A 26824-nucleotide genomic window follows, 5' to 3' on the forward strand; every position below is an offset into this window, starting at 1 on the left:
TGTGGATCCATTCCCGATGTCTTTGTTCCGTCTCAGATATAATTAACAGCCCCTAATGTCAGAGGCCTGTGAACCAGAGCAACTCCATCTTAAACAGGAGCTGGGTAAAATGAGGCTGAAACCTACTGGGCTGCATTCCCAGGCGGTTTTAAGGCATTCTAAGTCACAGCATTAGATAGGAGGTCAGCACAAAATACAGGTCATAAACACCTTGCTGATTAAAACAGGTTGCAGTAAAGGAGCCGGCCAAAACTCACCGAAACCAAAATGGCCACGAGAGTGACCTGTGGTCGTCCTCACTGCTACACTCCCACCAGCACCGTGACAGTTCTGACATGCCATGGCAACGTCAGAAAGTTACCCTATATGGTCTAAAAAGGGGGAGCATGAATAATCCACACCTTGTTTAGCATATCATCAAAAAATAACCATAAAAATGGGCAACCAGCAGCCCTCATGTCTGCTCTGCCTATGGAGTAGCCATTGTTTTATTCCTTTACTTTCTCAAACTTGCTTTCACTCTGCACTGCGGACTTGCCCTGAATTCTTTCTTGTTTGAGATCCGAGAACCCTCTCTTGGGGTCTGGATCCGGACCCCTTTCGGGTAACAACAATACATACTAACTCAAAACTACTGAAACCTATCTCAGGATACTTACTATGTTACTAAAGTAGTCTTTTCAACTGTTAAAAATATAGGCCCCTTTGGGCCGGGCGCTGTGGCTCACGCCTGTAATCCCAGCACTTTGGGAGGTTGAGGCGGGCAGGTGACAAGGTCAAGAGATCTAGACCATCCTGGCTAACAGGGTGAAACCCCGTATCTACTAAAAATACAAAAAATTAGCCGGGTGTAGTGGCGGGCGCCTGTAGTCCCAGCTACTCAGGAGGCTGAGGCAGGAGAATGATGTGAACACAGAAGGTAGAGGTTGCAGTGAGTGGAGATCGCGCCACTGCACTCCAGCCTAGGCAACAGAGCGAAAATCCCTCATAAAAAAAAAAAAAAAAAAAAAAAAAAAAAAAAATATATATATATATATATAGGCCCCTTCTGATAAAGATATAAACCTCAAACCCCCTTTTTAAAAAATATATTTTAAACTTTCAAGATAAAATTGAAGTAAGATAAAGCAGCAGTTATTGAAGCCTATGTAAAACATAACAGGCCAGGGGTGGTGGCTCACACCTGTAATCTCAGCACTTTGGGAGGCCAAGGCAGATGGATCAACTGAGGTCAGGAGATCAAGACCATCCTGGCCAACATGGTGAAACCCCATCTCTACTGAAAATCCAAAAACAATTAGCGGGGCATTGTGGCACACACCTGTAGTCCCAGGTACTGGGGAGGCTGCAGTAGGAGAATCGTTTGAAACCAGGAGGCTGAGGTTGCAGTGAGCGGAGATCGTGCCACTGAATTCCAGCCAGGGCGACAGACTGAGACTCCATTTCAAAACAACAACAACAAAAAATGCAAGGTTTTTTGTTTCACTTTGTTTTATTTTTAATTTTTTATTTTATTATCTATCTATCTACACATTTATTTTTTTGAGATGGAGTCTCACCCTGTCGCCCAGGATGGAGTGCAGTGACGCAATCTGGGCTCACTGCAAGCTCCACCTCCCAGGTTTACACCATTCTCCTGCCTCAGCCTCCCGAGTAGCTGAGATTACAGGCCCACCACCACTCCTGGCTAATTTTTTTTTGTATTTTTAGCAGAGGTGGGGTTTCACCATGTTACCCAGGATGGTCTTGATCTCCTGACCTTGTGATCCGCCCATCTTGGCCTCCCAAAGTGCTGGGATTACAGGCGTGAGCCACCGCGCCCGGCTCATTTTTCTTTTTTATTTTTTTGAGAGGGAGTCTAGCTGTGTCGCCCAGGTTGGAGTGCCGTGGCTAGATGTCAGCTCACTGCTGCCTCTGCCTCCTGAGGTGAAACTACTCTCCAGCCTTAGCCTCCCGAATAGCTGGGCCACCACACCCAGCTAAGTTTTGTATTTTTAGTACAGATGAGGTTTCACCATGTTGGCCAGGATGGTTTCCAACTCCTGGGCTCAAGTGATCCTTCCGCCTTGGCCTCCTAAAGTGCTGGCATTACAGGCGTGAGCCACGGTGCCTGGCATTTGGTTTTATTGATGAGAGATACAATGCAATCTCAAGTGAGGACCAAGTGATCTTCCCACCTCAGCCTCCTGAGCAGCTAGAACTATAGCCACACACGACCACACCTGGCTCATTTTTTATAGAGACGGGTCCCACTATGTTACCCAGGCTGGTCTCCACCTCTTGGCCTCAAGCAATCCTCCTCCCTCAGCCTCCCAAAGCACTGGATTATAGGCAGTCCTCAACCTAATTTTTATCTCTCCCCCACTCAACTAGGACTAACGATGCCTTCCTAGCAGCTTGCTTTACATCAGCTAACATCCCATTGGCCAAACAAGCCACGTGGCTCAGCCCAAGACTGGAGAATTATGCCCTGATGTTATGTGGAAGGACACTGCAAAGTTATTTGGCTGAGGGTGTGCATACAAGGGAGGGTGACTAATTGGGCCATGAACACCCTCACAGTGTGGATGTGTGGATGCCCTCCTGTGGTGCCAGGCTGTTAACTCCAGTACCACATGTTGAAGAGATGCTGAAAGACATGTTCTCCAGGGCACAGGTTTGCAACCCCTGTTGGGAACCGGCCACACAGCAGGTGAGCAGCGGTAAAGAAAAGAAGCGTAACTGCCTGAGCTCTGCCTCCTGTGAGACCAGCGGTGGCTTTAGATTCTCATCGGAGCACAAACCCTGCTGTGAACTGCGCAGGTGAGGGATCTGGGATCTGGGTTGCACGCTGCTTTTGAGAATCTAAGCCTGGTGATTTGAAAAGGGACAGTTTCACCCCGAAACCATTCCCTTTGCCCTCTCCATCTGTGGAAAAATTGTCTTCCACAATACGAGTCCCTGGCGCCAAAAAGGTTGGGGACCGCTGCTCCAAGGCACAGTTGCAAGTTTGCACAGGCCCTGCTATGTGACTGAGTCCCACAAAAGTCATATTGTAACCAGAGGACTACAACATCACACCAGCTTTAAACCTGGGGCCCACATGAACCTCACGGGAAAGATAATCTCCCCTTGTGGGAGCACGGAAAATGCTTCTTGGCTGACAGATGACTGACTATAGACAAATCATTTTTAGCTGCTTACCCGCATCAGGGAGAACCTACCAAACCTTCCATCTGAGATCACCACATTCCTAGTAATATAGGGACTATGGGCCTCCAGAATTGTCAGTGAGACAGCTTGGGAATGACAGTCTGATTCAGAAGGCCATCCCAAGGACTTGCCTTGAAACTATCTTTCCATAGCAAGTATATATATATAATTTTTTTAATTTAAGAGAGGAGGACTCACTATGTTACCCAGGCTTGAGTGCAGTGGCTATTCACAGGCACATCATAGCTCACTGCAGCTTCAAACTCCTGGCCTTAAGCGATCCTCCTGCCTTGATCCTCCTGCCTCAGCCTCCTAAGTTGCGGGGACTCCATGGAGCCTAACCACAAGCACGATGCTTTTACTTAAAGCATAAGTTACGTATCAATACAAAATAGTAAATAGTAAATAGTTTTGCAAAACTTACACAAGATTGAGAAAGTTTCTGTCACTCCTACAAATGAATTCTACTGTTACTGCTCACTTCTGGAATTCCTGCTGCTGACACAGGTGGTGATTTGGAGGACGGACCCATCCTCTAAACTTTCCTTGACACCCCCACTGTCATCAAGGATCTGGAGGTTTGACAGTTTGACGCTTCTGTAGTCTTGAAAGTGACTGAGTGGGCCAGGCGCAGTGGCTCTTGCCTGTAATACCAGCACTTTGGGACACCAAGGCAGGCTGATCACTTGAGGTCAGGAGTTCAAGACCAGCCTGACCAAGATGGTGAAACCCCATCTCTACTAAAAATACAAAAATCAGCCAGGCGTGGTGGCGCACACCTGTAGTTTCAGCTATGCGGGAGGCTGAAGGAGAAGAATCTCTCGAACCCAGGAGGCAGAGGTTGCAGTGAGTGGAGATTGCACCATTGCACTCCAGCCTGGGCAACAGAGTGAGACTCTGTTTCGAAAAGAAAAGAGAAAAAAGTAACTGAGTGACTGTGAGGTACTAATGTTGGTTCTCTTATGCTCCACAAAAACATCAGTTTCATTATCTTAGACCCACAATGATCCGTTGTCAGCCGAATATGGAATCAACTTGAAAATGATCTGTGGCTCTACCCGGTAAATTACACGAATTTGACTTGTTAGAATAAAACCCAAAGTAGATTTAAATGAAGCAGTTTAATCAGGGCAGCTGATTCCTAATGCTTCCAGGAAGCACCTAAATCTCGTAGGAGGTCATTGAACTGACTCTTGGGACAGTTTCCCGTTTTATCACACTTAGGATCCGTGGGTGTCTCGAGCGGCCTCGTTGTGAGCTTGTACCGAAGGTAGACAGTACGTTTTGATCCCAGGGAGACTTTCCGTTGTGGTGTTTCATCATGTTTATTGCCATTTAATTAAGGTAAGTAAGGACGTATATATATTTAGTTTAAATTCTATTCCTCCTCAATTCTGTGTGTCAGAGTTCAACTTTGGAGAGTGGGCTGTCAGTACAATTGTTGTTTTTCTGATATTCTGTCTTTCACTTTTTACTCTGAATTATTTGGGGCTTACAGAAAAGTAGCAAAAATAGTAAAATTTTCGCGTATACCTCACTCAACTTCCCCTAAGGCTAACATCTTACCACAACCGTGTATCAAAACCAGGAAATTAGCATGTGTACAATACTATTTATTAAACTACACTCCTTGTTCTATTTTGATCTTTTTTTTTTTTTCCACTAATGTCTTTTTTTCTGTTCCAAGATCCTGTCTGGATCTTACATAGCATTTAGGGATTATTTGTCCTGCAGTGAGTAACAGTTCTTCAGTGGCTCAGTGGCTCCTTGTTTTTCCTTTTTTTTTGAGTCAAAGTCTCGCTCTGTCACCCAGGCTGGGGTGCAATGGTGCGATCTCGGCTCACTGCAACCTCTGCCTCCCGGGTTCAAGCGATTCTCCTGCCTCAGCCTCCCGAGTAGCTAGGATTACAGGCGCCCATCACCACGCTCAGCTAATTTTTTGTATTTTTAGTAGAGACGTGGTTTCACTATATTGGCCAGGCTGGTCTCGAACTGCTGACCTTGTGATCTGCCTCAGCCTCCCAAAGTGCTGGGATTGCAGGCGTGAGCCACCACACCTGGCCCCTTGTTTTTCATAATTCTGAATTGCTCAGAATTATGAAATTGGCCAGGCGCGGTGGCTCACACCTGTAATCCCAGCACTTTGGGAGGCCGAGGTGGGCGGATCACGAGGTCAGGAGATCGAGACCATCCTGGCTAATACGGCGAAACCCCGTCTCTACTAAAAATACAAAAAATTACCCAGGCGTGGTGGCGGGTGCCTACAGTACCAGCTACTCGGGAGGCTGAGGCAGGAGAATGGCATAAACCCGGGAGGCGGAGCTTGCAGTGAGCCAAGATCGCGCCACTGCACTCCAGCCTGGGTGACAGAGCAAGACTCCATCTCAAAAAAAAAAAAAGAAAAGAAAAGAAATTGATGAGAACTGATCTGAATTGATTAGAATTGATCAATTGAGGAGAATTGATCAGCTACTTTGTTGAACATTCCTCAGCTTAGATTTGTGATAGGCTTCTTTTACTTAGCATGTTTTCAAAGTTTTTCCATGTTGTATTGTAAATCATTCTTCATTCCATTCTACGGAGAAATAATATTTCATTGTATCACTATACTATATTTTGCTTGTCTATTCATCAGTTGATGGATATTTAAGTTGCTCCCACTTTTTGGCTATTATGAAGAGTGGTGCTGTGAATGTTCGTGTGTCCGTTTTTATGTCGATTTTTTTTTTAATTTTTATTTTTGGTTATACCTAGGTGTGGAATTGCTGGGTCATAGGGCAGCCGTGGGTTTAACATTTTGGGGATCCAACTAACTTTTCCAAAGCAGCGGCACCACGTTACGTTCCTGCCAGCAGTGTATGAGGCTTCCAGTTTCTTCCCATCCTTGCCAGTACTTGCTGTGTGTCTGATGATAGCCATCGTAATGGGTGTGATGCCCCTTTTTTGAGACAGGGTCTCACTCTGTTGCCCAGGCTGGAGTGCAGTGGTGCAATGATGGCTCACTGCAGCCTCAACCTCCTGGGCACAAGCGATCCTATCACCTTCACCTTCCAAATAGCTGGGACTACAAGTGCACAACACTACACCCAGCTAAGTTTTGCATCTTTTTTGATACAGACATGGTCTCGCCTTGTGGCTCAGGCTGATCTCAAACTCCTCGGCTCAAGCAATCCACCCACCTCAGCCTCCCAAACTGCTGGGATTATAGGCATGATCCACCGTGCCAAGCTGTCTCTTAATTTTTTTTTTAAAGAATTCTATATATTTGAGAATATTGCCCTTTTGTCTGTAGTGTATGTTGTGAATATTTTCTCCCAAGCTGTCGTCAGTTGTCTTTTAACTTCATTCATAACATTTTTATCACACGACTTTATTTAAAAATTTATCAGACCAGGCGCGGTGGCTCACGCCTGTAATCCCAACACTTTGGGAGGCCGAGACAGGCCGATCATGAGGTCAGGAGATGGAAACCATCCTGGCTAACATGGTGAAACCCCGTCTCTACTAAAAATACAAAAAAAATTAGCCGGGCGTGGTGGTGGCACCTGTAGTCCCAGCTACTCAGGAGGCTGAGGCAGGAGAATGGCGTGAACCCGGGAGGCAGAGCTTGCAGTGAGCCCAGATCGCGCCACTGCACTCCAGCCTGGGCGGCAGAGCCAGACTCCATCTCAAAAAAAAAAAAAAAAAATCTGCAGTAAGCCTGCTGAATATTCACAGTTCCCTTCAATTTTCAGTTCATTGTGATATATCTTTGTTTATCTCATGATAAGCAGGCCATTAAGTGGCATATGCTCACTGCCGTGCTAATGGATCCACTCTTTCAATACATGATCAAGATCTTCATTTTCAGCTTTGCAGTATTTTTCTATTTTTCATGAACTTCTGTTCATCACTTTTAGCACAGAAGTTCAACAGTTTATCCATCCATGTCTTCAGGTCGCATATGGTGGTCATTCCCACACCACACTGTTCTGTAAGGCATTTCACACTTCCACCGCCATCCAATTTTTCCAACAGCATGACTTTCTGTGCTATAGATAAACATAAGTGCTTCTTTTTTTTCTTATCACTGTTACCCATAGGGGTATCTTTTTGGCATTTCCAACAATGTCTTTAAACACAGAGCACAGAATAAGAAAAAAAAAAAAAAAAAGAAAACCACAGTGAGTAATGCACATAGGTCTTGGCCCTACCATTGGTTGGTTCCCCTGCATATGTGCCATTTTATTACCCTTTACAGGCACGCTTGTTGGGGGGTAATCTGGGCATGCACAGAAAAGATATACCACAGTTGAAAGGGGCTGGGAGGGTCTTTTTTCTGTTGGGGATGCTGAATAAACCAGGTTGTGCACCTGCATTTTGACTGCAACCCATCACATTAGGTCAGGTGTGGAATGTTCCATTTACTAGGTCATGTCAGCACTCAAGAAGTTTCAGATTTTGGAGCATTTTCAAGTTGGATTTTCAGGTTAGGGATGCTCAACCTGTAATTGATTTCTGTCATCTAATCATATTAGTTAATACCTCCAATACAATGTTGAAAAGTAGTGGATAGTGAACATCCTTGCCTTATTTCCAATGCTAGAATTCCCTATAGTGTATTCCCATTAAATAAGAAACTAATTTTAGGAATAAGGCATATACATTCAATTATGTTAAGAATGTATTTTTTGGCCGGGCGCGGTGGCTCAAGCCTGTAATCCCAGCACTTTGGGAGGCCGAGACGGGTGGATCACGAGGTCAGGAGATCGAGACCATCCTGGCTAACACAGTGAAACCCCGTCTCTACTAAAAAATACAAAAAAATAGCTGGGCGTGGTGGCGGGCACCTGTAGTCCCAGCTACTCAGGAGGCTGAGGCAGGAGAATGGCGCAAACCCGGGAGTCGGAGCTTGCAGTGAGCTGAGATCCGGCCACTGCACTCCAGCCTGGGCGACAGCGCGAGACTCCCTCTCAAAAAAAAAAAAAAAAAAAAAAAGAATGTGTTTTTTAATTCCTGTCTTCCTGAGTGCTTTGTGATGAATATATGTGGATTTTTGACGGAGTCTTGCCCTGTTGCTGAGGCTGGAGTGCAGTGGCGCAATCTCGGCTCACTGAAAGCTCGACCTCCTGGATTCATGCCATTCTCCCGCCTCAGCCTCCTGGGTAGCTGGGACTACAGGCAGCCCACCACGCTCGGCTAAATTTTTGTATTTTTAGTAGAAATGGGGTTTTGTATTTTTAGTAGAGACGGGGTTTCACTTGTTAGCCAGGATGGTCTCAATCTCCTGACCTTGTGATGTGCCCCCCTCGGCCTGCCAAAGTGCTGAGATTACAGGTGTGAGCCACCGTACCCAGCCTATATAATTTTTAAAAAGCAATATGGGCAAAAGAATAAGGCCCAGAGGGGACACACACACGTACTCACACAAAAGGGTAGTCTCTAATTGGTAGGTGTCTACTACATAGGGTCTATGGTTCAATCTGTCCCCTTTGATATAAATTAGCATGCCAAGATACAGTTTGAGTCAGCCAATTCTCAAGAATTACATTTTTATCTGAGGTACATTTTAGAAATGATGCATCATTAGATACAAATGCAAATTTTTTTTTTTTTTTTTTGATGGACTCTTGCTCTGTCACCCAAGCTGAAATGCAAGGTATGACCTTGGCTCACTGCCTCCTGAATTGAAGCCATTCTTCTGCCTCAGCTTCCCGAGTAGCCGGGATTACAGGTGTGCACCACCACATCCAGCTAATATTTTGTGTTTTTAGTAGAGATAGGGCTTCACCATGTTGGCCAGGCTGGTCTTGAACTCCTGACCTCAAGAGATCTTCCCCCCTTGGCCTCCAAAAGTGCTGGGATTACAGGAGTGAGCCACTGTGCCAGGCCAAGATGAGCACGTATTTTATGTGCATACTATTCACCATCCCCCTACCTCCATGGAAAGCTTGTCTGGGAGTTTAGATAAAGATGGTTCCAGAGCTCTTGCTGAATTCCTGGCTCTACCAGGTGCTCAAAAGTTAATGACTGACTATTATTTTGATATAATCATAACCCTTCATGATGGTTTTCAGGTGTTCAAAGCACTTCTCTGTATTTTCTTATTTGACCCTCACAACATCTCTTATCAGGCTGACTTAGCAGAGTATCTGCATTTTATAGCTAAAGAGAAAAATACCAAAGAGATTAACTGGCTTTGCTAAGGCCATATGGCTCACATGGGGTAGGGCTAAGACTGGCACAAGTCCACTCTTCTTTGCTTTATGCCATAGTGCTTATCAGAGCCTGAATTTTCCTTAAGATGTGTTTTAATGATATGTCCCGTCACAGTGTTTGATAAATGATAACATCAATAGCAGAGATATTATGTAGGCAAAAACAGTTTTGGAATTGCATTTTTAAGTGCTCACTCAGCCTTAAGAGGGTAATTATATAATGAATTTAGAAAAGCCAGCCACTTTTGAAGACTTCCTATAATGGCAGAAATGATCTTGGATGCTAAGCAAAATAATCAAGTATACTGTATTGCTCAGCATTTCTGTTTAGTTGGAAGCAAGAGTTTTCACATATTTCACTCCCTATTCATTCAACAAATATTTATTAAGTGCCAGTTGCATGTCAGTCTCTGTTCTCTGCACTGGAAATACAGCAGTGAGCAAAACAGTCCCTGCTCCCAGGAAGCTCAAACTCTTGTAGAGGGGACCAGAAAACAAACAAATGAACACACACAGTGGACAATGTTATGGAGGAAGAAAAGGTGGAAAATGGGGCAGAGAGGCTGGTCCGAAGCTGGGTGTGGTGGGGTGCGCCTATGGTCCCAGCTACTAGGGAGGCTGAGGCAGGAAGATTCTTTGAGCCCTGGAGTTTGGGGCTGCAGATTGTGCCACTGCACTCCAGGCTGGGCAACAGAGCAAGAACCCATCTTTTTTTTTTTTTTTTTTTTTTTTTTTTGAGATGGAGTCTCGCTTTGTTGCCCAGGCTGGAGTGCAGTGGCGTGATCTTGGCTCACTGCAACCTCCGTCTCCTGGGTTTAAGCAGTTCTCTGCCTCAGCCTCCCAAGTAGCTGGGATTATAGGCAAGTGCCACCACACCTGGCTAATTTTTATATTTTTAGTAGAGATGGGGTTTCAACCACCTTGACCAGGCTGGTCTTGAACTCCTGACTTCGTGATCCACCCGCCTCAGCCTCCCTAAGTTCTGGGATTACAGGAGTGAGCCACTATGCCCAACCAAACCCATCTCTTAAAAAAAGAAAGAAAGAAAGAAAGAAAGAAAAGAAAAGCTGGTCAGGGAAGTTCTCTTTGATTAGGAGACATCTGAGCAGGGACTTAAAAGAATTTAGGGAGTGAGCCATATTAGGGAAACTTGGCTCCAAGCAGAGCAGACAGCAAGTAGAAACATCCTTTAACAGTAGAAAGGCCCTGGGACAGGAGAAAAAATTCTCTCATTGTCTCTCTCTCTTTCTCTCTTTTTTTAAAGAGGCAGGGTTTTGCTCTGTCACCCAGGCTGGAAAGGAGGGGCATGATCACAGCTCACTGTAAACTTGAATTAGGCTCAAGCAATCCTCCCATCTCAGCCTCCCAAGTACCTAGAACTACAGGCATGCCTCACCACACCTGGCTAATTTTTAAATTTTTTGTAGAGATAGGGTCTCACTGTGTTGCCCAGGCTGGTCTTGAACTCCTGGCCTCAAGCAATCCACCCACCTCAGCCTTCCAAAGTACTGGGATTATAGGTGTGGGTTTCATTCTTAGAAGTGTAGAAAATAGCCAGGCATGGTGGCAGGTGCCTGTAACCCCAGCTACTCAGGAGGCTGAGACAGGAGAACCACCTGAACCGGGAGGCGGAGGTTGCAGTGAGCGGAGATCGTGCCATTGCACTCTAGTCTGGGCATCAACAGCAAAACTCCGCCTCAAAAAAAAAAAAAAAATGTAGAAGACAAATTCTCTCGTTCCCCAGTGATCCAGAGGAGGGCCAATAACTCTCAACTTTCCCCCCAATATTAGAGTTAGTGAGAAGAATGTCTTGTATTTACGTGATTACTTTTATTTAAAATAATATCTCTGGCCGGGCGCGGTGGCTCAAGCCTGTAATCCCAGCACTTTGGGAGGCCGAGACGGGTGGATCACGAGGTCAGGAGATCGAGACCATCCTGGCTAACACGGTGAAACCCCGTCTCTACTAAAAATACAAAAAATTAGCCGGGCGAGGTGGCGGCGCGTGTAGTCCCAGCTACTCGGGAGGCTGAGGCAGGAGAATGGCGGGAACCCGGGAGGCGGAGCTTGCAGTGAGCTGAGATTGCGCCACTGCACTCCAGCCTGGGCAGCAGAGCGAGACTCCGTCTCAAAAAAATAATAATAAAATAAATAAATAAATAAATAAAATAATATCTCTAGGTGGCTCACGCCTGTAATCCCAGCACTTTGGGAGGCCGAGGCGAGCAGATCACGAGGTCAGGAGATCGAGACCATCCTGGCTAACACGGTGAAACCCCGTCTCTACTGAAAATACAAAAAATTACCCAGGCGTGGTGGCGGCGCCTGTAGTCCCAGCTACCCGGGAGGCTGAGGCAGGAGAATGGCGTGAACCCGGGAGGCGGAGCGTGCAGTGAGCCGAGATTGCGCCACTGCACTCCAGCCTGGGTGACAGAGTGAGACTCTGTCTCAAAAAATAATAATAATAAAATAAAATCATATTTCTAATAGATAGTAAAAGCTAATATGCCTCTGTTACCTAAAGTATGTCAAATATTTTTGAGAATGAAATATTGATCTTTTTATTTATTTATTTATTTATTCTACTTACCATTATGTCTTCACCATGCAGACAATTTTGTCTTTCTTCAATAAACTGAATTTTTACCTAAAGGGCTTACTTAAGCTACACATCATGAAGCACTTGAAAAATTTATTTGGCCAGGGAAGAACAACCAGAAGAGATGCCTTTCTAGCTGGACATTTGTTGCACTGAACTGCCTTCTGTGTCACAGAAAGCACACTTCTTGCTCAGGATGCTCATCTCCCATCCTCTTGGATTTTTGCCTATACTACGGAAATATCCTGGATATCGGGTATCTTCGTGTTACTGACTTCCCAGCTTAAGGATCTCTAAGGCCGAAACTCAGTGACTTAAGACAACCACCATTTCATTTTCTTATGATTCTGTGGGTTGACTGAACTCAACTAGGCAATTCTGCTGGTCTTGTTTTGTATGTCTCTGGCAGTTGCAGTCAGATGGCCAACGGGGCTAAAGTGATCTGGGAGTTTGCCAGTAATAAAGGAATGGCTAAGTCTTTCTCCTTCCCCATGTAGTTTTAGGGCTTCTCCTCTGCAAGTGGCCTTTCCATGTGGCTGCTTGGACTTCCTCACAGAATGGCAGCTGGGTCCAAGGAGAATCCCAAGAAAAAGAAAGCAGAGGCTGCCATTTCTTTTAAATGCTAGGTCCGGAACTGGCACAGCGTCATTCCCACTACATTCTATTAGGTAGCACAGGTCACAGCCAGTCCAGATTCAATGAAGGAGGTGACTGCACAAACACACGAGAACTGGGAGGTGTACCTCATTGTGAGCCATCTCTGCAGAACAGTCCTAACACCTCATTTGCATTATCTTTATGTATATTTACTTTTGTTGGATAATCACACAGAAAGGCCACAGGACATGCCAGTACGAAGTATTAGGCAGAGTAAAAGGAAGGACTAACACTTTCTGGTGGGGGAACGAACAACCTTGAAGTAAAAGTGGCTTCCAAGCTTCCTCTTGAATGGCGAATAGTCTCCCTGAGGAGCTCTGGGAGGGTAAATCAAGCAGAGGAAACGGCATACGTGAGGTCACTGAGGCATGAAAGAGCCAGGGATGTTTGCAGAACATAGTCCTTTAAGGATCATATGAGAGGGTGGAGAAGGTGGTGGAAAAAACTGGAGAAGAAAGCTGTCATATGATTACGAAAGTATAGCTAGGCATGGTGATACATGCCCGTGGTCCCAGCTACTCGAGAAGCTGAGATTGCTTGAGCCTAGGAGTTTAAGACCAGCCTGAGCAACATAGCAAGACTCTGTATGGAAAAAAAAAGAGAGAGAGAAGAGAGAAAAAGAGAGAGAGAAAGAGAATGCATGAATGAATGAAAACACGGAAAAAAACAAAAGAGAAAAAAGATAAAGGTTCTATATCTGAAAATGAGTTAGCCAAGCTCGAGGTGAAGGGCACAGTCCTTCAGACTGCCAAGTCTGCCTAAGACTGCAGACAACAGCCAGGATGAGTCAGAGCAGATAGATGCCACAAGGCTGTCCTCAAGTCAGACACCAGCTGCAAGTTCGGGGGCTCCCTGGGCCACCCTCATTCAGACCAGCTAGCTGCAAATTAGGGTTCCCATGACCACCCTCAGGTTTGATAATTCACTAGAATGACTCACAGAACTCAGGAAAGTGTTATACTTATGGTTATAGCTTTATTATAGTGGAAGGCTACAACTCAGAACCAGCCAAAGGAAGAGACACCGCAAGTGAAAACCGTAGCGGATCCCCATGTGCAGCGCTCCTGTCCTCAGGAATGGCCACCGGCCTGGTGTCCACGTGTGGCAATGCACCGAGGACTGCCAGCCCAGGAAGCTGAGCCTCTGGTGTCCTCGTGCTTACTGGGACTTGATCACACTGTTTGCGTGGCTGACCTTTTTAGTCTCCGTCCCCCTGGAGGTCGCGACTGATAGGGCATGTCCCAAAACCCCCACCAGAAATCACATGATTAGGGTTGTCTGATTGCAAAAGCTCTCCACACAAATAAATAAATAGAAGGCGGGATATTCCAGGGACCCCAAAGTCACCTCCCAGTAGCCACACACACAAAGACCAGGCCTCTCTTCGGGGGAAGTGAACTGTGCGCCGCACAGCACCCTGCTGCATTGTGAATACAGGTTAGGAGTGCGGGCTTTGGAGTGTGTCTGCGTTTGCCTGCCCTGTGTGGTCGCCAGTCGCTGTGAGGCCTGGTTCTCCTCTCCTTCAGGACACTTGGTGGGACTGTGTTTTGCACACCCTTTGAAGACAGGTGTGGTCTTGTGACATGCCTCCGCTGAGCAGCAGAGCTTCGGGACTCAATGCTAGATTCACCACAGGCCCTTTCCTCTACCTCAGGGAGCCGAGAGGGTGTTGAGATGAAGGCTCCACCAGCCTGGACCCCTGAGTCACCGTGGGGAACATGTGCCCACCCCAACCCTTGCCAGACTTGCTGCCTACGGGAGAAATAAACTTTGCTGTGTGAAACTGCTGAGATGTCGGATGTTCTTTGCCACAGAATATCTCTTATTTTTTTTCCAGACGGAGTCTTGCTCTCTTGCCAGGCTGGAGTGCAGTGGCGTGATCTTGGCTCACTGCAACCTCCATCTCCTGGGTTCAAACCATTCTCCTGCCTCAGCCTCCTGAGTAGCTGGGACTACAGGTGCATGCCACCACGCCTGGCTAATTTTTGTATTTTTAGTAGAGACAGGGTTTCACCATGTTGGCCGGGATGGTCTTGATCTCTTGACTTTGTGATTCGCCTGCCTTGGCCTCCCCTTGGCTGGGATAACAGGCGTGAGCCACCACGCCCGCCCGGCCCATCGAATATCTTAGTCTAGCCTGATGTTACATCACAGGTGACCTGGGGCAAGTTCTTCAGCTCCCCTGTGCCTCAGTTTTCTCACCTGTACAATGGGGACAATAGTGCCGACCTCTCAAGACTCTGGTGAGAAGAACTGAGTTACGCACTGTGTCAGTTTGCTTGGTCTGCCATAACAAAGGCCCATAGGCTGGGGGGCTTAACAGTGGGAAATTTACTTCCTCACAGTTCTGGAGGCTGGAAGTCCCAGATCAAGGTGTTGGCAGGGCTGGATTCTTCTGAGGCCTCTCTCCTGGGCTTGCTGCTGGCTGTCGTCTCCCTCTGTCTTCACAGAACCTTCGCTTTATGCATGTCTGGGCCCTACTCTCCGTTTATAAGGACAACAGCCATATAGGATTAGGGTTCACCCTGATGACCTCATTTTAACTTAATTTCCTCGAAAGACCCCATCTCCACATATAGTCACATTTCAAGGTACTGGGGGTCAGGATTTCAACATATGAATTTTAGGGGGGTCGAATTCAGCCCATAACACACATAGAAAACATTTACAGTGGAACAGCACGTGGTGCATCATGAATATTCAATCAGATTAGTTATTATTATTACTATCATTATACTTTATATACACTGACAAGAAAATATAGCCAAGATAGTGTTACCTGAAGAAGGGTGCTGAACAATATATTTGCCATTATCTCTTTTTAATTAATAATAAGCAAACAAAGAGTCATGTATACTTAAGGACAAAAAATTATTTAAAATATGCCAATCTGGGCTGGGCGTGATGGCTCATGCCTGTAATCCCAGCACTTTGGGAGGCCAAGGCTGGTGGATCACTTGCGGTCAGGAGTTCAAGACCAGCCTGGCCAACATGGTGAAACCCTGTCTCTACTAAAAATTAGCTGGCTCCTGTGTAGCTGGGATTACAGGTGCATGCCACCATACCCAGCTAATTTTTGTATTTTAGTAGAGCCTGATGTTGTCTAGCCTGATGTCACATCATGGGTGACCTTGGGCAAGTTCTTCTGCTCTCCAGTCTGAAAAGGCTACATACTGTACCAGCCAACTCCATGACATTCTGGAAGGATATGTCCAGACATAAAACTATGGAGACAGTAAAAAGATCAGTGGTTGCCAGGGGTTGATGGGGAGGGTGGGATGAAGAGGCGGAGCCCAGAGCATACTTAAGGCAGCTGCCCTGCTCTGTGTGATAGTGTAATGGTGGATACATGTCATTATACATTTGTCCAAACACACAGAATGTGCATCCCCACGAGTGAGCCCTAGTGCCAACTACGGACTCTGGGTGAGAACAATGCATGGATGTGGGCTCAGTGATGGTAACACATGCACCATTCTGGTGGGGGACGTTGGCAGTGGGGAGGCTGTGAGTGGAAGCAGGGGGCCTGTGGGGCTCTGTACGTTCTGTTCAATGTTACTGTGCATATGAAATCACTCTAAAAGTACTCTATTACAATTTTTTAAAATGCAGAACAAGTAATATGCTAAACTGTTAATAATGATGGGGGTGGGTATATTACAAGGATATTTGGTTACCTATTTTAATAACATTTGAATTTCTTTTTACATGTGTGTGTGTGCCTATGTAAATTTGTAGTCAGAAAAAAAAATGTGTAAGAAAACAAAAGAGTGGTCAGCTCCTGGGGATCAATAATCAAAGACAAGGGCGGTTGGTCCGCATCCTGTACTTCTGCCCATGAAAGGCCTAACTCTCAGCTGATGCTCCACAAAGGTTGGCAACATCCTCACTGCTTGCTAATCTCTCAGCTGGGTCATGGCTCCGAAAGATGCTGGGAGGGAAGGGCTCATCCCCTCAGAAGCAACCTCTCCCCGCTCACTAGCAAAACCTGGCTAGGATTGAGAACTCCAAAGGACAGAGGGGCAAAGACTTAGGAGGGGGCTCTGTATGTGTGAAGAAGTGTTCAGATGTTTGTGGGAAGGGACCCTGAAGGAAGGACCACCAGGACCAGAACAGACAGGGAGGGGCCTTCATAGGGGACTTCAGGGACCACAGCGCATGGTGAGGCCTTTTAAGCCAATGTAGAAGATAGCAAGTCTACTGGATCTTTCCCCCATAGACTATATATGGTGGGTTTGTTTGTTTGTTTGTTTGTTTGTTTGTTTTGAGACAAGAGTCTCACTCTGTTGCCCAGGCTGGAGTGCAGTGGTGCAATTTCAGCTCACTGCAACCTCTGCCTCCTAGGTTCAAGCAACTGTCCTGCCTCAGCCTCCCGAGTAGCTGGGATTACAGATGCCTGGACCACGCCTGAGTAATTTTTGTATTTTTAGTAGAGACGGGGTGTCACCATGTTGCCCAGGCTGGTCTTGAACTCCTGATCTCAGGTGATCCGCCCACCTCGGCCTCCCAAAGTGCTGAGTTTATAGGCATGAGCCACTGCACCTGGCCAACAGCTTTTAGTTCCGTTTACAAACATCTATAAATATTATGTCTAATATGATAATACAATTTTTAAAATATTCCCGAGGGGAATAAACTAATCTCCTAAGAGTAAAAATTCAGCTCCTCAGGTATTAAATAAACCTGAAGGAGTTGAAAGAGCTCTGATGGTCCTGGGTGTGGCTGGGTAGGGGTGTGTTACACTGGGAGAGGCTCAATTGGTTAAGAGCCTGGGCTTCAATGACCATTCAGAGATAGGAAGTGAATCCTTGAGCCTATACTGACTTCTTTTTATTTTGTTTTGAGACAAAGTCTCACTCTGTCACCCAGGCTGGAGTGCAGTGGTGCAATCATGGCTCACTGCAGCCTCAATCTCCTGGACTCAAGCAATCCTCCCACCTCAGCCTCCTGAGTAGCTGGGACTACAAGTATGTCCCACAATGCCCTGCTAATTTTTTTTTTTTTTTTTTTTTTGAGACAGAGTTTTGCTCTTGTTGCCCAGGCTGCAGTGTAATGGCACAATCTCAGCTCACCGCAACCTCCACCTCCTGGGTTCAAGTGATTCTTCTGCCTCGGCCTCCCAAGTAGCTGTGATTACAGGCATGCGCCACCACACCCAGATAATTTTGTATTTTTAGTAGAGACGGAGTTTCTCCATGTTGGTCAGGCTGGTCTCGAACTCCTGACCTCAGGTGATCTGCCCGCCTCGGCCTCCCACAGTGTTGGGATTACAGGTGTGAGCCACCGCGGCCGGCCTCCCTGCTAATTTTTTATTTTTTTTTGTAGACACAAAGTCTCCCAGTGTTGCCCAGGCGGGTCTCAAACTCGTAGGCTCAAGTGATCCTCTGGCCTCAGCTTCCCAAAGTGTTGGGATTACAGGCATGAGCCACTGTGCCTGGCCTAAAGACTTCTTAAACAGACATTTTTTCCTAGTAGCTACAGTGATTCTTAAGAAAGCAACTGTGGTCAACTCTAAACAAAGCCCTTGGATATCTCTAACTAATCCAGGCCACTGCTGATTTCCACATTTTCTCCAGTCAAATTTATCCCAGGACTTACTCTGATTGATTAACCCAAGAATGGGATGCAAATCTCTTCATGTCCCTCTCCTCAATTTAAAATTTTTGTATAATAATCATTCAAGTGTGAGAATACATACGCCTACAGTCACTCATAGCAACATTGTTGAGAATGGTGACAAATGGGAAACACCAACATGTCCACTACTAGGAAACTAGTTAAGTACATTAGAGTATGCAAGTTATTAAGGTATTGCCTGGCAGCTCCAAACTCACCCTGTATTGCCTGCACTGTGAAAAATGTATCTGGCTGGGCCTTTCGAATTGTTTTCCTTTGCCAGAAGCTGGATGTTAAGCCCCGTCAGTAGAGGGAGCTAGAGGGACAGTGGAAGAGAAAGAATACTTCTTTTCTGAGATCTGGGGTAGCTTGCTTGCCAGGCTCCTGCAGAGCACAGTTTTTTTCTCACTACCTGGCGCCAGGTGGTTTTTTTCTCTACGGCCTGCTAGGCTTCTACTTTTCCCAGTTTTCAATTTAAGCAGTAGTGGCAGGATAACCAGGAGCCCCAGAACACATGGGGCCTGTGCACCAGCCAAGGGACCTCCGTCCCTATATGGTAGTCAGGCTATCTTTTTCAATTATGTGCCTGGGTCCTGGGCTGAACACATTAAATGGACCAGCTGCTGGAGAAGGCCAAATGGCCTCAGTCACAAAGGACAATTGGGTGTCTATCCAGATGATACTGACAGAACTAATTTCTGACCGTGTATCTTTACTTTAGCTCCATGCTTCTAAAATTTTACCGCATACAGGAATCTCCTACACATGTTGTAAAGTGTAGATTCTAATTCAGTAGCTTTGGGACAGGCCTGAAATTCTGCATTTCTAAAAACTTCTCAGATGTGGAAGCCGCTGGTCCACAGACCATCCTTAAAGAAGTGAGGTGTTAGCTGATTTTTGAACACACTTCTGAAGTGTAGTCTAAATAGGAGAACAGCCCTGTTTCAACATCTTAGCCCAATGTTAGCACAGACACAGTATAACTTTCACTCTGCAAAATGACGTTTTGTGTCTGTGTATACCAGTTGCCCCCACTAGGGCCTCAGTAAGCATATCCTCAAATCATTTCTTTTTCTTTTTTTTTAATTAAGACGGGGTCTCACTCTGTCACCCAGGCTGGAATGCAGTGGTGTGAACATGGTTCACTGCAGCCTCTGCCTCCTGAGTCCAGGTGATCCTCTCATCTCTCGGTCTCCCAAGTAGCTGGGACCACAGGAGCATGCCACCATGCCTGGCTAACTCTTAAATTTTTGGTAGAGACAGGGTCCCACTATGTTGCTCAGGCTGTTCTTGAAATCATTTCTATTAGTGATCTAGCTGTGGATTTACACACAATTCCCCTTTAGAGTGATTTTTTTTTTTTTTTAGATGGAGTTTCACTCTTGTCACCCAGGCTGTAGTGCAATGGTGAAATCTTGGCTCACTGCAACCTCTGCCTCTTGGGTTCAAGCAATTCTCCTGTCTCAGCCTCTCAAGTAGCTGGGATTACAGGAGTGCACCACCATACCTGGCTAATTTTTGTATTTTTAGTAGAGATGGGGTTTCACCATGTTGGCCAGGCTGGTCTTGAACTTCTGACCTCAAATGACCCACCCGCCTTGGCCTCCCAAAGTGCTGAGATTACAGGCTGAGCCACTGTGCCTGGTTCCCTTTAGAGTGATTCTAAGAACTAGTGCTTTATATACACAGTGATGTCTGCCTCCTGCTTGCATAGGTCTTTTTATTTTTTTTGAGACGGAGTCTCGCTTTGTCGCCCAGGCTGGAGTGCAGTGGCGCGATCTCGGCTCACTGCAAGCTCCGCCTCCCGGGTTCACGCCATTCTCCTGCCTCAGCCTCCCGAGTAGCTGGGACTACAGGCGCTGCCACCTCGCCCGGCTAATTTTTTTGTATTTTTAGTAGAGATGGGGTTTCACCGTGTTAGCCAGGGTGGTCTCGATCTCCCGATCTCGCGATCCACCCGGCTCGGCCTCCCAAAGTGCTGGGATGACAGGTGTGAGACACCACGCCCGGCGGCTTGCATAGGTCTTTAAGGAGAGAGACTAGTCCTACTAACACCCCATGTTTTAGCTCGATGCTTAGCAGTAGAGCATGATGGTTAGACGTGTTCATGAGCTCAACTCTTCCACTTGCTGAGGCATTCATCTCAGTGTACCGTGGGACTGCAAAAGCATCCACCTCATCAGGTTGTTGTAAGAATTAAATGAGGCCGGGCGCGGTGGCTCACATCTGCAAATGTGTCATATAATGAATCTTTCAGAAAAAAACAGTATCACATCTATTTGTCTTGTAATATACATTTATCAGCTTCTCATCTATTAATTAATTTGCTGCATTTTTACTTTTTTTTTTTTTTTTTTGAGACAGAGTCTCACTGTGTTGCCCAGGCTAGAGTATAGTGGTATGATCATGGCTCACTGCAGTCTCAACCTCCCTGACTTGAGCGATCCTCTGATCTCAGCCTCCCGAGTAGCTGGGACCGCAGGTGTACACCACCACAGCTGGCTAATTTTTAAATTTTTTGTGGAGATGGGGTCTCATGGTGTTGCCCTGGCTGGTCTTAAACTCCTGGGCTCACGTGATCCTCACGCCTTGGCTTCCAAGAGTGCTGAGATTAAAGTAAAAATGTGGCCACCACACCCAGCCACATTTTTACTTTATTTTTAACACATGTAAAATTACTTGTCATAAGTACCTGTGTATAAACAAGAAATTCATTCACTAAACAACAAATATTTCCTGCATAAAAGGTGTCTTTCTAGGCACTGAAGATGAAACCAGAGAGAAGGGAAGGAAGGGATTCAGAAATGAATTAGACACTATTTCTAACCTTAGGGAGGAGAAATAAGGACAAAGAACTATAACACAGGCCAATGATCCAGTATGACAAGAGGCACAGCAATACCACGTTCACGCTCATCATCACATGCGAGGAATTCTGTTTGCTACCTGCCAAGCATCTATTCCTATCTGCTGGTTTGGAAACCTTATTTTCCTCAGGGAACCACCCCCTCAACTCTCAGTTCCAGTGGTTCAGGGGGTGCTGACTTCAATCAGAATCTAGCTTGGGCTGGTAATCAAGCCTGGATCATCAGAGAATTAAATGCCCTTCACTACAACAACTGGGTTCAGTGGTGTATGCGTGACCCAAGACATAGGCCTATGATTCAATTCTGGGACTTCTGTGCATGCACTAAAGTCAAGTCCGCTGGGCACAGTGGCTCACGCCTGTAATCCCAGCAATTTGGGAGGCTGAGGCAGGTGGATCATCTAAGGTCAGGAGTTTGAGACCAGCCTGACCAACATGGTGAAACCCTGTCTCTAGTGAAAATACAAAAATTAGCTGGGTGTGGTGGTGCACACCTGTGATCCCAGCTACTGGGGAGAATGAGGCAGGATAATCACTTGAACCTGCGAGGTAGAGGTTAAAGTGAGCCAAGATTGCGCCACTGCACTCCAGCCATGGCAATAGAGCAAGACTCCATCTCAATAAATGAATAAAGTCAAGTTGGCTGGGCACGGTGGATCATGGCTGTAAGCCCAACTCTTTGAGAAGCCGAGGCAGGCAAATTGCCTGAGCTCAGGAGTTCCAGGCTGGTCGGGAATTTCTGGAGTGAGCCACCGTTCCTGGTGGATTTTTTTTTTTTTTAATTGAACCAACAAAGTCCTTGGTTTCACTTATTCCAGATGGGTTTTCTGTTGCTCACAACTTGAATGATCTAGAATAAATGAGAAAATAAAACGTTCTAAATCCCCAATTATTTATTTGGCCTTGATTAAAGTTACAACTAGAGCTCAAACTTTTAATAGTAGGAACTTGAGTGAATAACATTTTCTATTGGCACAATTGCTTTGAGGATACAAAGTACTAAGCTATCCAGTAACATCTTGTCATAAGAAAGCAAGTTGGAAAGACATTCAACAACACCAAGAATACAAATATTATTAGCAGATGGGGGAAATTATTTCCTGATTTAAACATTGTGTATCTGATCATTGTGAATGGATTTCCGCTTGCTAGAAGTTCTCCTGGTGCATCCTGATGGTTAACTAATGGTTTATGATTCTACAACTCCTGACTTGGAGCCTATGTACTTGCTACTTGCTTTATTCATTTGTTGTGGGAAACTGAATTTGAACTCACTTATCACTCTTGGAATAGTGAAACCAGGAACTATTATGTAACTTCATTGATCCTGTCATAATTGACTCAACTGGCATAAAAGATCAGATCCTCTTAGAGTTAGGAAAACTACTTTTGTTCTTGCATACATTATGCAAGTAGAAACAATTATAAAATAGTGAGATTTATTTTTACCTTTTTCAATTGACTTCTTTGGTCTTGTCTTCTATTTAACTATAGGAGGAATGCAAGACGGGTTATAATCATCCTAACTTTAGAGACAAGAAAAAGGTAAGGAGAGAGAGAGAGCAGGAATCCAGTGGCAAAAGAGAGCAGATTGAATGCAGTGCTTTGGTAATTAACAAGAACTCACATCCTCGCCAGCCTGACCTGGCCTCTCCGCCTTGGCTCTCACCCAGGTGTTGCTCCCTGCATGTAATTGAAAATAATGAAGCCACATGTGTCTAACCTCTCAATTAATTGTTCTGTGAATTCCAAGTCAATCTGGAAGATGTTAGTGTATTTTATTATTCCTAATGGGACTCCTCTATTAAGTAATTCAAGGTAATTTACATCTTGTATACAGTTAAGTGTCTGGTGGTAATAAATAACCACTGGAATATATATAATAACCATGAAGGGCTGGTAGTATTATTCAGCATCCTCCCTTCACTGCTTTTTTGATGTGCTTTGTTTTTCTATGCTATAAGGATGTGTGTTTTTGTTTGGTATTATGATTACTAAAGGCTGTTTTCATATATCAGATTATGAGAAAGATCAGTCTATTAAACTGACCACATTAAACACAATGTGTGAATAACTTATGCTAATGTGGTAGAGTTGTATTTTAGGAATGCATTTAAGGATGCAATCTCCCAGAAGAAAAAAATGGTCAGTAAAAAACATGAGGCTGCTTAATGTTACTCTCAGTAAATTGTGCAGTAGTCAATAGCCCCATAAGAAACTCATGGCCATGGCCAGGGCACAGTGGCTCACACCTGTAATCCCAGCACTCTGGAAGGCCAAGGTGGATGGATCTCGTGAGTTTGAGACCAGCCTGACCAACATGGTGAAACCCTGTCTCTACTAAACACACACATACACACACACAAAGAAAAAAAGAAAGAAAGAAACTTATGGCCAGCTAATACCTGGTAGAGATTACTCATCTTTATTTCAGTGGCTCTGAAGATGTTCTGAATCCTGAAGCAACGAGAGTTGGTTCTCTGACAACTGTTTGGGGCATTTGTGACTTGAAATGAGGCGGCAGTGCTCACAGGGCATGCTGTAAGAACTTACAGTGGCTGGTTATGCTGGAAGGAAGATAAGAAGAAAACGGGGGAGCAGGCTAACTCCAGATGCCCAGTGGGAAGACGACAGGCCCTTCTCTCACATGGTCATGATTCCTTGGTATTGTGGTTTGGTGAGCAGTTTAAAGATACCAAAGATAACTTTAGCTTGAAGCAGGGCTTCTCCAAGTGTGGTCTCTGGTGCGTGGAGTGATTCTGGTTCATTGAGATAAATTTACTATTTTTACAAAAGAAATTTACTATTTTTACTAAATTTTACACGAAATGTACTATTTTTACAATTTTAAAGTGTATAACTCAGTGACATTTACTAAATTTACAATTTTGTGCAACCACCTCCACTATCTTGTTCCAGAACACTTCATCGCCCCACAGGAAACTCCCAGGCCCATCAAGCAGTTACTTTCCAACACTCCCGACCCCCACGCCTGGCAACCACCAATCTGCTTTCTGTCTCTATAGATTCTGGACATTTCATATAAATGGAATCATACAACGTGTGGCCCTTATTGTCCGTCTTTCACTTAGCACTACGTTTTCAAGGTTCATCCATGTTGTAACAAGTATCAATACCTTTTTATGACCAAATAATACTTTTTTGTACCACATTTTATTTATCCATTCATCGGGTGACATATATTTTAGTTGTTTCTGCCTTTTGGCTATTGTGAGTAGTGCTGCTGTGAATATGTATATACAAGTTTTGGTTTGAACACTTGCTTTTAATTCTTTTGGGTAGAAAGTATAGGTATTAATCTTTGCTCACTCAAAAGGAGGTGACCAAATATCTTAAATTCTTCAATCATTCAACAAATATTTACTGAAAACCTACTCTATAGCTGTCTAGAACTCCAAGCACTGGGAATACATACTGCAATGAATAAGACAGGCATCATCCCTGTCCTCCTTGGGAATAACACAGAATTCAGTAAGTGAGTAAAACACAGACTTTGCCGCGTTTAGGATTAGGAATTCCTTTTCTATTTGCTATTAAAGGAAAGTAAAAGCTGGTCACAGAGCACCTGGCAAGATGCTCTAACTGGATGCTTTCAGATGAAACAAGCAAACACAACTAAGCGCAATCAATCTGTTATCTTACATCATAAGCCTCAAGCGGGGAGGTTCCCAAGTGGGTCCAGTTGGCAGTTTAACATCATCAAGGATCTAGGCTTTCTCCATCCTGCTCTGCCATCCTCATGGCCACACTAAGGAACAGCCAACCTCAGGCATCATATCTTCTTATGGAACAAGGACCAGGGAACGGAAGTGGGGCAGATCCCTTCTCAATCCCTTCTTAGGTGCAAGAAAAACTTCCCCAGAATACTTCTCCTCAGATCTGTTCTGCCTGATTTGCCCCACAGCCTATTCCTAAGCCAATTATTGGCAAAGAATTGGAATCAGGTGCAGTGAATTATAATCAAGTTGGAGGCTGGAAGGGGCCTGCTTCCCCTGGGGAATATGATGCCGGAACATAATACAGGCTCTGGAAAAATGTAAGAGGGAAAGAATGGCTGTAGGATAGGCAGCCAAGCGTGGCTCCACTGGTGCCTATGCAAGATTTCCTGGAGGAAGTCCAGTCCAGCGTTCTCTAAGCTCCAGGCCTCAACTGAATATCTCAAAACAAATATCCAAACCTCAACGTGTCCAAAACTGAATTCATGATTCTCGTTAAAGTAGTGTCTTCCAGTGGTGACTAATGCTACCATTCAGATGCTGGAGCCAGGAAAATAAGAGTCACCATATCTTCTTCCTCATCACCACATCTAGCACATCACCAAGTCTTTGAACCCATCTACTCTCTTCACCTCCACCGCCACCATCCTAATCCCAGTCATTATCAACTCTTCCCTGGAGCTTTGCAACAGTCACGTTTGGCTTCCCAGCATCCATTTGTATTTCCCTCCAAACTATTAGTTCACAGTGCAGGTAGGGTGGCCTTTTCAAACCCAAATCCGCTCATGCTCAAAACTTGTTTCCCACGGCTCCTAGAGACCACTTTGAGCTTGAACAGACTGTGCACATCCCACCTCAAGACTGCTGCACTTGCTGTTCCTCCTCCGACCCCATGTCACCCCTCTCCCTCGGCTTCACTGTCACTTCCCAATTAGGTCAGGTCCCTTTGCTGCAGCCCGTGGAGAGCTCTGCGCCTGTCCTTCAGGGCACTTTTTCTCCATCCACAGACTCAGATCTGTGACAGCACGGAGCTAGTATTTCCTACAACATCACGCCTGCCACACGGTAAGTGCGCAATATGCAGCTGTTGCACGGCTAAATGTATACATAAGCTTCAAAGCAGAGTGGCCGAGAGCAAATACAGACGCAGTCACGGGAGAAGGCACACACCGCCGAGACACCACCGCCACTCCGCGCCGCCTGGACCAGCCAGTAGCTCCGCCCCTGGGCCCCGCCCCTCCCTGCTGAGCGGAGGGGGCGGGGCTCAGGGGTCGCGTGACGTGACAGCAGCCGGTCGGTGATTGGGTCTCCAGGCGCGCCGTCTCGGGAAGGGGGCGTGCCCGAGCGCGCTGATTGGCTGCCTGGCGCGGTGGGGCGGACGGCGGCGGCGGCGCCGCGGGGGCGGGCGGCGGGAGGGGCCGGACCGGGTAGGGCCCGGAGGGCGGCGGCGGCGGCGGAGCGGGCGGCATGGGTCCTCGCCGCCGGCTTCGCTGAGACGCGCTCGCGTGGGCTGCCCTCCCGGGTCCGCAGTGGTCGCGGCGGCATGAAGGGCGCCCTGGGGAGCCCCGTGGCCGCCGCCGGCGCCGCGATGCAGGAGAGTTTCGGCTGCGTGGTGGCCAACCGCTTCCATCAGCTGCTGGACGACGAGTCGGACCCGTTCGACATCCTGCGCGAGGCCGAGCGCCGGCGCCAGCAGCAGCTGCAGCGCAAGAGGCGCGACGAGGCGGCGGCGGCGGCGGCCGGGGCCGGTCCCCGCGGCGGCAGGAGCCCGGCCGGGGCCTCGGGCCACAGAGCCGGCGCGGGCGGCCGGAGGGAGTCGCAGAAGGAGCGCAAGAGCCTCCCGGCGCCCGTCGCTCAGCGGCCCGACAGCCCCGGGGGCGGCCTGCAGGCGCCGGGTACGCGGGGACGGCGGGGGTAGCGGGCCACGGCTCGCCCTGCGGAGAGACTGGGGTCCCGGGGG

At 46.4% G+C, this 26824-nt stretch overlaps 1 protein-coding gene and 2 long non-coding RNA genes across 4 annotated transcripts in view; 2 read left to right on the forward strand and 1 right to left on the reverse strand.

Annotated features, from left to right (window-relative positions):
• Window positions 1-1988: 1988 nt before the first annotated feature.
• On the forward strand, window positions 1989-14431 carry LOC110741477. The gene is made up of 3 exons (XR_002517717.2): window positions 1989-2802; window positions 4417-4536; window positions 14172-14431. It is a non-coding gene; the product is annotated as an uncharacterized LOC110741477 (long non-coding RNA).
• A 7771-nt stretch (window positions 14432-22202) lies between these two features.
• Window positions 22203-26107, reverse strand: LOC108582221. The gene is made up of 2 exons (XR_002517718.2): window positions 24791-26107; window positions 22203-23694 (listed from the first exon to the last, which is right to left on the reverse strand). It is a non-coding gene; the product is annotated as an uncharacterized LOC108582221 (long non-coding RNA).
• A 155-nt stretch (window positions 26108-26262) lies between these two features.
• Window positions 26263-26824, forward strand: part of HABP4 (hyaluronan binding protein 4) — a 39186-nt gene continuing 38624 nt past the window's right edge. For both annotated transcript variants that reach the window (XM_003912017.3, XM_009189254.3), the window contains exon 1: window positions 26263-26759. In XM_003912017.3, coding sequence (XP_003912066.2) covers window positions 26408-26759 — 352 coding nt within the window. In that variant the 5' untranslated portion in view covers window positions 26263-26407. The remainder of the gene's footprint in view (window positions 26760-26824) is intronic.

The sequence above is a fragment of the Papio anubis genome, chromosome 13 (assembly GCF_008728515.1).
Source record: "Papio anubis isolate 15944 chromosome 13, Panubis1.0, whole genome shotgun sequence".
NCBI classification, from domain to species: domain Eukaryota; kingdom Metazoa; phylum Chordata; class Mammalia; order Primates; family Cercopithecidae; genus Papio; species Papio anubis.